Source organism: Scardinius erythrophthalmus, assembly GCF_964197995.2.
Source record: "Scardinius erythrophthalmus genome assembly, chromosome: 19".
Classification (NCBI taxonomy): domain Eukaryota; kingdom Metazoa; phylum Chordata; class Actinopteri; order Cypriniformes; family Leuciscidae; genus Scardinius; species Scardinius erythrophthalmus.
In genome coordinates this window covers 11,599,096-11,612,013 of record NC_138239.1, presented here as the reverse complement: position 1 = coordinate 11,612,013, position 12,918 = coordinate 11,599,096, and the positions used below count along the sequence as shown (strand labels likewise).

General features: G+C 40.6%; 1 protein-coding gene across 1 annotated transcript in view; it reads right to left on the bottom strand.

Annotated features, from left to right (window-relative positions):
• Positions 1-12,918, bottom strand: part of prox1a (prospero homeobox 1a) — a 29,905-nt gene that overhangs the window by 5,389 nt on the left and 11,598 nt on the right. Inside the window, exon 4 of the mRNA XM_081394105.1 lies at positions 10,420-10,614. Coding sequence (XP_081250231.1) covers positions 10,420-10,614 — 195 coding nt within the window. The remainder of the gene's footprint in view (positions 1-10,419; positions 10,615-12,918) is intronic.

Below are 12,918 nucleotides of genomic sequence, written 5' to 3'. Positions count from 1 at the left end.
ATGGCTCACAGAGCCCTCGGAGAAAATTAATACTAATAAAGAAAAGACTACGTGTGCCGGTGGCCGCCGTGTTTTGTTGCACGCTGTCACGCTGTGTTTCACTTCTTGGCTGTAGATGATGTGAAAAAGCGTGAAAGCGTAAGTGATTACTCAATTACTTCCAGCAGTTCCAAGATCCGATTTTCTTTGCTATTCATGGTAATACATCATATTAATAAACTAATATACCTGAAACAACATTAACAGGGATATTTCAGGTTCAGGGTTCAAGTTAAGTTGACAGCATTTGTGGTCACAAAAAAATAGTGTTGACTTGTCCTTTGTTAATGGAAGTAAATGGGGCCAATTCATAATCATTAAAATACTCTCTGTTTCAATATATGGCCACAAAATGTGTTAAAATGATTTTAGTGTAAAAAAACCCTCAGTAACCTTTTCTTTTTATGACAACGCAATGTCATAAACTCTAAAATTACACAAGTGACAAATACAAAAGTTTTAACAAAAGTGTTGTTTTTAATTAATAGCTTCATATCTGCTTTTAAATCCTCTAAAAATGGTCACATTCACTTCCATTGTAAGTGCCTCATCGTGACCTTGATTTTTGCTTATTTTTAAGAGGAGGGACAAGTCCAAATTATTTTCTGTGATGATCAACATTACGCCACAAATTCTGCCAGTTCAGTTTAATCCGTGTTGAAAAATCACTTTTAACTGATTTGTTTTATTTAGTATCATTACAAATAAGACTAGCTGGCCACCGGTTCCTGCCCCCCAGCTTGATCAGTTTTCTGGCAGCACTGCATCCTCAGCGCTGCTGTTGCCAAGGATGAGAGGACACAGAGACCGTCTTATGAAAAGAGGGATATTATATCGCCCCTCCACTGAGAAACATAAGACAAGAGGTGAAAGAGGGGGGAGACATGTGGAGCAGTCATGATCAGCAGCCCCGGTACTTCAACCAGCATTCATTCACCCCACTGCGTGTGCACTTGGGCCCTCTATACAAACTGCCCCCGAATCTACTCTGTTTGTTGGGTAAATATTGATTGAGGAGAGACTTACCTCCAGATAACTGCCATACAAATCAAGGACTTGCGTGGGGAGGGGAAGGGAAGGAGGGCTGAGCGAATGCTTGTGTGTGGGAAATGTCATGGACGAGTACCGCAGACGAAGACACGGTCTGTGAAACGTTTGTATCTCAAAAGGCCACAGGGTGGGGAACTGAAAACCCAGACCCACTCTCTGTCCCTGCTAAGAGTTTCTTCTTCAGAGGAAAGTCCTGGTTTTCTCACCAGAGTTAATCATTAAAGGGGAAGAGTCTACTTTCCATTTCATTGCGGCTCCTGTTTGATATTGCCTTTGTTTGGAGCTGTTGTATCTTACGGCTTATATTTGCTCAGGCCAACCTGTCCAGTCAAAGGTGATAAATTCACCTGCTGGCCAGTAAGATTTCTCAGAGATTGTCGAGGAGAAAAAAAGGAGAGGATCTCACAAATCTAAAGCATTTCACAGTTTCAGTGATGATGATGCAACATTGTTACGATTGAAATGAAGTCGATATATCTTTTGATATGACACAAATAATAATAATTTAATATATATATATATTTTTTTTTTTGAAATCATGAACCTATATTGTAAGGAAACTGTGAAATGCTTTACCATTATCACCATTTCCCCATCTCGATCTTTAATCTGAGAAGCGAACACTTCTCTTTTACTACTGGTAAGGATCCTCAAAGTTCTTTATTCTGTTGTTTGATATATATATTTTAGGGCACGTATTCCAGTAGAAAGAAATGAAGAACAACAAAATAAAGACCTTTTAAACTATTGCAGGAGGTTGAGTTTTTTTTCCAGGAGATAATGGATTGACAGAGCGCAAACAAGTCTCAAGGCCAGGGGGCTGAAAGCATAAGAGTCCACCCCTCTCACCTCCCACCCACTCCCTCTCAGTTTCTCTCTATCACTGCTTGTCCTGGAGCTAGACTTAACTTCAAAAGAACAACATCCCGTTGAACGAGAAACGTTAAACTGAACGCTGGACATTCGGCTCCAGCTAATCAATAGCACATAGAAAGCAAAACCTTGCAGTTTGATAAACTCTTGGCTGGAGTGTCAATCAGGCAAACAGATTGCATGTTTCCCTCTCTGATAAAGATTCTTTCAAAACCCACTGTGATGCAATTGAGCTCCACAAACTGTCCAGGCAACCTTGAAGCACGCCTAGGTTCTCACTGAAAATGCTGGACAAACATGCGCATTTTGCTGCTGATTCTGCATTGGCCTTGATGAAAACTATTTTTCATACTTAAGAAAACTTTGAGCAAGCACCATATGCCCATTTCTCAAGGCACGCTGGCACATAGTGAGTGTGTGTGTGTGTGTGTGTGAGTGGATATATTTGCGCTCACCTTTAAATAAGGTCATTCGCTGTTTTTTTTTTTTTTCACAGAAGATGAAACAAGCATTATAAAAGGAATTGTTCAGCCAGAAAAAGAAAAAAATAACCATTTTTACATGCTTTTTTCTTGATGGAACACAAAATTAGATTTTTTTTAAAAAGAATAAGCTTATAAGAAAAGTAATGTGAACTTTGGGGACAGAACTTTACAATGTAAGGTTGATTCAGTGCACAAAAACTGAATTATTTGTTCACAAATCACACTGGTCTGGTTCTCCAACTGACCGATTTGTCACATTAATTTGTCAGATGGCTTTTGAAGACTAGAAATATAGTGCATACATGAATACATTGCATTTCATTGAAAAAGAAGGACCAGTATATTACTGGAAATGTATTGTTTTGTGTTTCATGGAAGAAAGAAAGTCATTAAGGTTTGGAACGAGGCTCAGTAATAATGAGTTTTCATTTTTGGTTGAACTATTCATTTAATGAAGAATGTTTATTATGCTTAATCGGATTTGTCCTTTCACCCTTCAATATCACTGCATTTACTAAAGCAAACAATGCCACAATGACATGTGCACTTCAAAATTCAGGGGCAGTAGGTCTCTGACCTAGAGGAGGGTCTGGGTTCAAACCTGCTTGGGCTAAAGGTTATGAAGTCATTTGTCTCAAATTGCAGTTGAACCCCATGAAAGAAGAGAGTGTTTGAGGGAGGGAAAGAGAGAAAGAGGGACATCTGGAGGAGAAGGAGGGGGGAGACGGAGGACAGAATGGCCTAAGGACTGGAGCAGGCAGGAGGAGGAGAAAGGCAGCTTGGAGTTGGGTCTTTCTTGTCTGGCTGAAGAAAGGATCTGGCACCGAGACTAATGAAGAGAAGAGGGAGGGAGACATAGACGGGGCGGTCGGGTGGGAGATGTGCCAGGGTTTGGAGAAAGCCGTGCACGAGTGCTACAGATGTGTTTGAACCCCCTGGAGCAAAATAATGACATAATCACCAGTGGTGTCACTGAGCAGACTGCACACAAGGTGACATGAGAGAACATGGAAGGAGTCTGGGTGAAAAAAAGGAGGCCCGCCTGCTCCGACGAAGAACTTTCCATCAAAAACTATTTGTAGAAAGCTATAAAGATTGGCACTGACACTGGCAGGTGTTTCTCTGTTTGTGCCACTTCAGGAACTTATCTTTAGGAGGAAGGAGTTCCAGCAAGCTTGCAGGCCCTACTTAAAAAACTACTTAACGCCCTGTTTATGTTCTGTCACAGGTCCCTTCATGACAACAGAATTCCAGCCCATGGCAGCCAGCACTTAACGCTGAGAGGCAATTAAAGGAAGTGTATATTCAGTGCCACAATGTCACACTTTAGGGCAGGAAGCATGTGATGCTTGCTGGTGGGACACGGTCAAGTTCATCCTGTGTTCTTAGTCCTAAAATACCCATTTAAATGGTATTTTCATATACATTTTCATTTTCTTGTTTTCCAGTAAAGACAATTCCTGAACATCCTTAAAATGAAATGTTACAAAATTGTATAAGAATTCTGAAACTTATTTTGCTGACATTTATTTTTGATAATTATTTTCATACTATGGCCAATAACCAATAAATAACAAGTATCAAAATATTGTTGCTTTGTCTAAATAAATTCAAAATAAAAGACTAAAAACCAATCCCAATTGTTATAGGTGAATTTAGGCATCAAAATTATAATGTACAGAATGAAAAAAAAAAGATATTCTGAAATTTGCCAAACATTACATTTAACAGTTATTAAATTTGGTTACTAAAGATTAACTTTAAGTGGGCGTTAGATGGCGGCTAAGTAATAGAAATGTAAAAATACTGGTAATAAAAATTTTATTATACATCCAGTATTGACCAAACCGACAATAACAGTGATATGGTATCAATATATTGTTACAATTATCTAAATACTATTGATGTTTAGCATAAAACAAGAAAATAATTAAGTACATTTTAAGTGAATTCATTTTGTTTTAAAGCTATTTTAATATTTTTACTGGAAAACAAGACAAAAATACTGACTAAAAATTTCTTTTGTTGTGTACAAGATGTTCTTGAGTAGTCAGTTATATGCAGTCATTAAGTTATAAAGTAGTTAAATGAAACACTCATTAAATTTATAGCGTGAGGGGAAGAATTTAGCTTGAACGGTATGTAATACATCTATGATTTATTCTGTGTGTGTGTGTGTAGTAGTAGTAGTTTTCTTTGGCTGGTGCTGAAGACTGCAGGGCTTGGTCCCTCTGTGCAACTTAGTGACCATTAATAAGTCATTTTGTCTGAAAAAAAAAAACATTGCCTGAAAGCATCACACACTCTTATCTAATTTCTGTCTCTGTTTCACTGAGTAATATACAATATAGAGTGCCTACAGCAGTTTGGCTTTAAGTCCCTCTAAACCGCCATCACCAGACAGTTAGGCTGAAAAAACTCTTTGTGTTTGGTAAGTGAAGCAGTCTAAAATAGGTGTGCTTTCGTTGCACCTTCCATTATGAATTAGTAAATTACATCTCCTTGTTGATGTTGCTATTTGTGCTATTAACAAACAAAAGATAAGTCTTTAATGCAGATTTGATGGCAGCGATTACAATGTCCCTTGGTAAGTACAGTCAAGGCCATTGGATGTAATGTGCTGTACTGTTGCGTTCTCCAGGTCACCTCCACTAATGATTAACCAACATGCTGAGGAATTTCAGTTCCCACAAGAGTTGCATGAGAAGAAATCACACAGACCCTGCGAGTGATCTCATCTATAAAAGACATGGGAATGGATATTCCCTTTAAATGGCAGGTAAAAGAAAAAATATATATTTTAGTTAAACCTGACTACTGTTAAATTCACTATCTGCCAGTCTAATTTTAAAATATTGCCTAAAGTGCATTCAATAAAGACATAAAGAGTGCGAGGCTTATTCTATCAGCGGCTGCAATGGGAACAGAACCCAAGTGTCGTCCTATAACTAGATTACTGGAGCTTCTCTGACGTGAAGCATGGTAATAACTAAGCTAATATGATGGGAGTTTGTTTTCATAGAGCTCTATTACGTTCGGCTGGGGATGGTACTGTGTGAAGGGGAACCGCGAAGCGTGACATTTATAGCAAAGCGGTAGAGAAAAAAGAGGAAATGCATTATAGTCTCCTATCCATCAGCTCTCCAGTGATGAATTGATTCAGCACCGAGTATAAGAGGCTGTTAGCGGCATACTGCTAAACCAATTGTTCTTGATATTAAAGCATAGAAGTATTTTTATATCCTATTTGTATTATATAGGGCTACTCTATATTTGTAATTGTTCTAACTTTCTGTTTTATTCTTAGTCAAAATAAATACACCTAGACAAATTTACACTTAGATTCTACTGCTACATTGCAGGGGCGTTTTTCTTCCTGTAAAATAAGTGTTGTAATTGTAAGTGTCAGTCCATCAGACAGTATGATCTAATTAGAGAGAGGAAGATGATTGTGACCAAGAGCCCTTGAAGACAATAGTCTGCATCATCTGACCACAGTGACTCTTTATATCACATGACGTGCTAAGGGTTCACCACAGAACACTTATTGTGAGGGGTGCCATCCCAGCTGCGTGTGCGCTTGCCATACAATGGGGCACCAAGTCTGACTTTGTCTTTGGTTTCATTTGAGCGGATATTGTATATACTTTTGCTGCGTATAAGATGCGGGTTAAAATTCACAACAACAAATTCGGTTTTGATATTGAGACTGTTCTGAATATTAAGAGATAAATGTTAAACTCATAATTGAAGCATTTTTTATTTAATTTGAACATTAAATAACATTATATGTGTTTAACGGAAGCCAGCTAGTCAAGAGCTGCATACTGCAGGTTAAACCTCACTCCCCTGATCTCAAGAGGCGCTCTAGCGACTGACGCTAGAGACTGCAGTCTTTAGCCTCCTTGTCAGAGCACAGAGGGTAGAGCCTGTAGAGAATTCTTTTTTAATGCTACACGTTTTAGTTTTTCCCCAGGAAGAAAATGAGATGTATAGGGGTTACAACAAAGATTAAGCTGAATCCTCCCTAATGTATCCTTTAAACGTCCACACTATCTCATAGCACCGTCCGTAGCTTTGAGTGGCGTTATAATGGAAGCGTGAGGTGAGCTGGCAGACCACACCGCAGGTCAGTGTGAGGTCAGAGAGGAAGAAGTGAAACCAGAGCCTGATCCTAAGATGTGCTAGTGTAGCGTGGCACAAGCTAGCAGCTCAAAGATAAACAACAGTAAACTAGCCCTCTGTGGGGGAGCTGTGTGTGGACTTGGGAGGCCAGGACCTCCTGGCAGTCACGATGGCAGCTCTCTACGCTCTTATTGATAACCTTCTTTTCTCATGAGGCAGGGGAGATAATACACTCCTGGAACAAGGGTAAAGGGAGATGAATGTTAGACAATAGACGGTCGCAGTAAAGGGACCATCCGCACAGTCTTTGAACTTTTCCCTGTCTCCAAAGGACAATTAATAATGAAGGCCTTTGGGGTAGGTCACACCAGACATGGACAAGAGGAGACGAGAGAAGAAACAAAAGGGAAGAGAAACCTGGAGAAGAGGGGGACGTGTTGGATGTTGGATAATTGATCTTTTTCAAGGGGGAGTGTTGCTGGTTAGAGCATCTTAAATTGCATCATTTACATTATGTGTTTGTCTTATTGTCTTGTATCATCATTTACATTATATTTGTCTTATTGTCTTATATCTTATATAATTCTTATTTAAGTATTTATATAATATTCCACCTTAATATGAAATAATAAGTAAGCTTTATAATTATGTTGATTTCCCTTAAAAGGATAAACACTTTGGCTCTGTTTGTTTGCGCAGCCCTACAACAGCAACACTGGCTCAACCAATGGTGTGTATTTTGGGCGGGGCTATCTGTTTGATCGACCAATGGCAGAGGAGGGGAGAGTTTGTTAATTAAAGTCATTAATTTTGCAGTTCCGTTTGTTGACGCTAGCGGCGCAGAAATTACACACTTCACCTTTTAAGTATTCCCTCAACTATAACGGTATCTTTTTAACCTTGGAATTTCGCCACACAAACAAAACTAATATGTGAGTGGGAAACAAACAAAGTCTCTAAGTTTCATTCACTCAGAATGATAATAGCCACGGACACCTGATAGCCAAAAGATACCAAGACGAGAAACTCTTGAAGTCAAAGGAGGTCTGTGTGAGTGTGCTGTGGGTATATGGCCACCAACAATTTTTCAAAAAGGCTCAGAGATCACAGGGACCAAAGAAAGAGAGCAAGAGACTAAGCCTTCTCTATGCTCTCCTCAGCCGGTTCATGGGAGGAGGGTACAAGGACTGAAGACAAGGCGAGTCTAGGGCAAGTTGGGGGGGAGGACACTCAGGGGGGTTTGACAGAAGAGCCTTGAACTATTTTGTGGCCGAAAGATGAGACCTTCCCAGAGCTGTCATAAAAATGTCTCCTTATCCCAGTGGAGCCCGTGGACCCCACCCCTCTTAGAACTCTTCAATGGTGCCTGTGATGTGATACAGTAAGTGTGAAGACGGCTCCTGAGAACCAGATGCCACAATTACAGGGCATGGAAACCACTTTGGCTAACAATGCGTAACTGTGCTGCGAGATTTAACAGGTGTTCGCTTTCTTTGAACGATTAAATGCTCTGTAACTTTTTTTAGACTTTAAAGGATTTGTTCACCAAATATGTTTCACACTCACTGAAAGAAATTTAGAAAAATGTTTATGCAGCTCTTTTCCATAAAGCCAGTCAAGTTCCAAAATAGACAACAAAAAAAGTCTTCAGAAGCCATAAAATAGCTTTGTTCGAGGAATTCAATTATGCACTGACAATCTTCATTTTTTCAAAATTTCATAGTTTAATAGCTACAATTTTTCTGTAAATAACAGCCTATATTCAGTCTGTTCCTCACACAGAGCTGTCACATGACTTCAAAAGACTTTAAATACAGCACACACGTCATATGGACCTCTTTTATGGTGCCTTCTTTATATTATATGAATGAGCTCTAGTTGTTGGAAAAGAGCTGGATGAAAACCCTTAAGAAATCCTCCTTTTGAGTTCAGTGGAAAGAAAATAACAGCATAGTTTGGAAGGACCTAGCAAATAATGACCAAATTTTCATGCTTAAGTGAACAACCCCTTTAAAAAAATATATTCTAATGTGTCCATTAGCCTATGCAGAATAAACAAATGATGTTTCCAGACAACAGTTAAGCAGGCCTGTTAGGCATGATCATATCTGGTTTGTACATAGAGAAACCCCTTCAGCTAAGAGATAACACTTGCCACATTGCTGGCGGCTCTGTTTAGGAGAGAAGACGAGAAAGGGGGATTCTCTCTTTTTTGGGGGGGAGCCTTTCAGGGTCCGGACATCATAAGCTGTGTCTATGCAAATGTCCTTGATTGTGTTCATTTGTGCCATTGTCCAGCTAAGACAAACAGGGCAGTAATTAGGAGAAAAATGATGGTGTATCGAGACAGCACGATGGAGGAGGAGCCGAATGAAGGATAAACAACTTGAAAGAAAACAGCAAGCTTGGTGAGAACAACACAAGTGCATTGAAGGCAATTAATGAAGCTCCTTTAATTACGGCCTTTGCTCAATCCACCATGAGGAATGTGACAATTATGTCATTAAAAAGTTTGTAATGGGAAAGTGAGGGGTGAGTACATTCGAAGAGGATGAAAGACACAAGGCAGCGAAAAGGAAGTGCAATGAAAGAGAGGGAGAGAGAAATGACAGGGCCCAACTACAAAAAAGAAAGTCTCAAAGGAGGAGGAAGCACATTACTGGTGCACATTGACAGACTAGATTAACATCAAACGATCAGCACAACAGAGGGTATATTCATTCAGGAGGAGCTAGCAAGGTGGTACTTTGATGATGCTAAATTTGGCAGAAAGAGCAACTTGCTGAATCGGCGAGGGTTCCAGTTTCATGCCTTGCAGTCTGACAGGTGGAGAAGAGAAAATTTAGTACAAAAAAAGCCTCAGCATGAAGTGTCCCTTTGCACCGCCAAAGGTTGTGTGACCTCTCTCTGCGGCACGGACTTGCTGTGGGATATCGCCGCATGCTAGACAAGACATGGCGTGAGCCGGCCCGGTAGAAAAAAAGGAACAGACTAGGGCGCTGAAATTTGCATCAAAGATCGAGTTTTCCTTGCATGGAAAATGAGCATTTGGGAAAGTCTTTCAGGCGGTCCTGCTTGTACACCTGTGCAGCCTTTGTGGCTCTTGATATGCAAAACAATCTCTCCCTCGGTTCGACTTCTCTACCAACAACAGTCTTATTCATGGTGCCCTGCACTTTCTTCCACAGCCATGCAAATCTTGCATTTATATATGAAAATAGGGATCATGTCCCTAAATATCTTCCTGGTCACGAAAGGTGTGGTGTGCCAGGTTCTCTGTACCTGCAATCACAATAAACCTTGTCTTTGACCTGATCTAAATGAAAGGGGGGGAGGCGAACAGGGGCAGATTTTTTGCTAATAGTCAGCTAAATGATGATGATGTTGTAAGGATAGTGTTTGAATGACCAGAGTCCCAGTGGGCAGATATTGATAGTGAGCTGAGCGGTAAATGTGAGCTCTGCAAATTGTATTTGACAAGGACACTTGGGCCTGAAGCATCGCTCCCTGTTTGCCTCATCAAACAGACAGATGCATGACTGTGTTTCAGCCCAAAAAAAAAGAGAAAAATTCTTGTTCACTTTACCCCAGGAGTACGGCGAGGAGGGAGGGAGGGGGGGGGGGGGTTTACGGGATGAACAGCTTGCCATTCATTGTCTAATCATATAAAGAGATCATTTAGCTGTATTAATTTTAAAGCTTTGAACTGCGCTAACATTAACGGAAAGGATTCAAAGTAATACCTTATGCATCACTGCTTGAATCTCACCTCGTAATACAGTGTGGCCTGATAAGGTGAATGCAGTTGCTTAGTAGTGTGAAACAAACGGAACGGACGAAGGCTCACCTCAAAGTCGTTGGCCTTGTTGTAGTGCATGTTGAGAGCGCGGAAAAGCTCGCAGTCCCGGCTCACGCTCAGCTCTTCTACCCCTGTCACACCGTCGTTGATGGACTGCCGAGCAAATTTCTCCATCTGGATGTAGTAAAACTCACGGAAGTTACTGAACCACTTGATCAGCTGTGATGTGATGCAGCGGTTGAACTATGAGAGAGAGAGAGAGAGGGGAAAAAAGAGAAACACTTTTTGTAAGATTTGTTACTTTTGTGAGATCGGTCCAGCACAGAGAAATTCATTTTCATATTTAAAGAGTGCCTTTGTGCTTTTTTTAAAGTGTAAAGTTTTTTTTTTATTATAAATGATTTTTTCGTGACCCTGTAACACAAGCTATTTATATGTATGTTATCACAAGAAAAATAAATATTAGAAATATTATTATTATTAATGCTAAAATATATTTTTTTAAATTATGCTTTTTTTTTCGGAAAAACTTACACAAGAAGGTTCCAAATATTTCAATCTTTAGTCTGTGTTTTCTGAAAACTAAAAAATCAGGTGTGACTAACCTCTAATCTGGTTAGCCAGTGAGACCCTTAAATGTCAGAACAACAGATAAGACATTTGTTTCTACAAACGAGTTTACTTCACATTGTCCTTGAGGATGATGGGTAAGCAAACAAACCCGTAGCTGAGAAAGATTGGTCAGTGGGGTGTTTTTTTTTTTTCCCCAACAAGGCTTACACGATCGGTTGGGATATTTGCTGTTGTGCGCAAATGCAAACAGTTCAGGGTTGAGTAGATGAAATTATAATTGTGTCAATAGCCCATAATGCAGTGACGGCAAATTTACATATCAGGTAGCAAAGTTAATTCTGACAAGCCCCAGGTCTTTTCCCCACATTAAAAACCGAGTGAAGTGAAACTGAGTTAAGAAATCAAAATGAAATAAAAAGTTCTGCTCTAGTTGAATAGCTCAGTAACTCAAAGCTGGCCCTCGTACACTGTTGTGGAAGCTATATTTGGAGTGCCTGATCCTCGATCAGTAAATACACAGTGCTCCGTTTGCCCTGTGTACTTGCCCCATGACCTCAGCAAATGACCTGTGCGACAGCCTTTGGTACTTTCTGTGTGTTCAGCTACGTGTGTGTTGATGTGTGTGTGTGCGTGCGTGCGTAAAAGCTGTGTCTGCCAAGAGTGTGAATGTACAGGACAGCTGAGCTGAATGTAGCCAAGTTAAAAGCTATAAATCTGACGGGCTTTCTGTTGGCTGCTCTGACACGCAGCCTCCTGCCTTTTGTCATTACGGGTGTTCATCAAGCCTTCATTGCCTTTGCCTCCCCTTCCATACCCTCAAAGAGCATTAATCAAAAATCAACAGTGAGCACTTATCTATCTGTGGCCATGAGAACATGCAGGCCTCTGTTTAGATGACAGCTGAGGAGAGAGAGAGATCGAGCATGAGGAGAAAAAAGAGGAAGGACAAGGAACAAAGAGGGGGGAGGGCGGCCGTGTTTTCCGAGGGTAGATGTAATTACCGTGTAGAAACTTGTCTCCATGCTTGCAAATTTAAGATAATGATGTGAATGAGAATTCATAGCGGGGAATCCGAGTCGGAGAAAGAGTCAGAAGCCACGACAGGCTGATAGGTTTCCCCAAAAGGCCAGCCGAGAGCATAATTACTGCGCCACCGCCAGGGTTCTTCTCCCATAATTCAGCAGAAAATGATTAAGTCGTCATCCCGAGGCATCAGTCTGCAGAAGTTCAAACATGTACTTAACCTATCTAGGAATTATACATTTGGCCTGTGTGTCGCCTCTGCCTTCATTCAGCCTAACAGCGAGCGAGAACAGGGGTTTGAAAAGAAAAAAAGAACAGCCAAAGAAGCAAGGCTATCTGATCTCTCGCTTACCCCCGTTTCAATAGACGTTAAACCTATTAGGATCTACTGAACTCGAGGGCCTTCTTTTTTCCACTTTATCTGCGGAGCGAAATGCACTGTCCAAATTTCCAGACACTGAGATAAGAACGCCGGCCCCCGTGACGACTTACTCCGGCCCCCCCACCATCCCCTTAATTCTTTTAGAATAAGAAACAAAACATTACAAAATGATAGCAGACTGCTCACTGGGGAATGAAAATTGCTTTGACATGGAGATTAGGCTCTTCTATTGTCATAAGACATTGTCTCATATGAGTGGGGCTTGCAGAAGAGACGGATAAAAGGCGAGAGAGGGGGGAATTTTTTTCTAGAATGGCTAGTGGATGACATAATGGAGAGCGCAGAAAAGTAAGTCCGCATGACATCGTTTGGCAGCGCTGTATAAAGGGAGATTTAAAAAGCATTGTTGCCCAATAGAAATACCAGAGATTCGGGGGACAATGGAGCCACGTTGCTGGAACGTGACAACTCAGCAATTAAGGATCATGTCATCTGCTTGTCAAACGAAAATAACCAGTCTAGCTCTCTCAGCTCTTAGCCACCACATGCACTGAACAAAACATTAAATG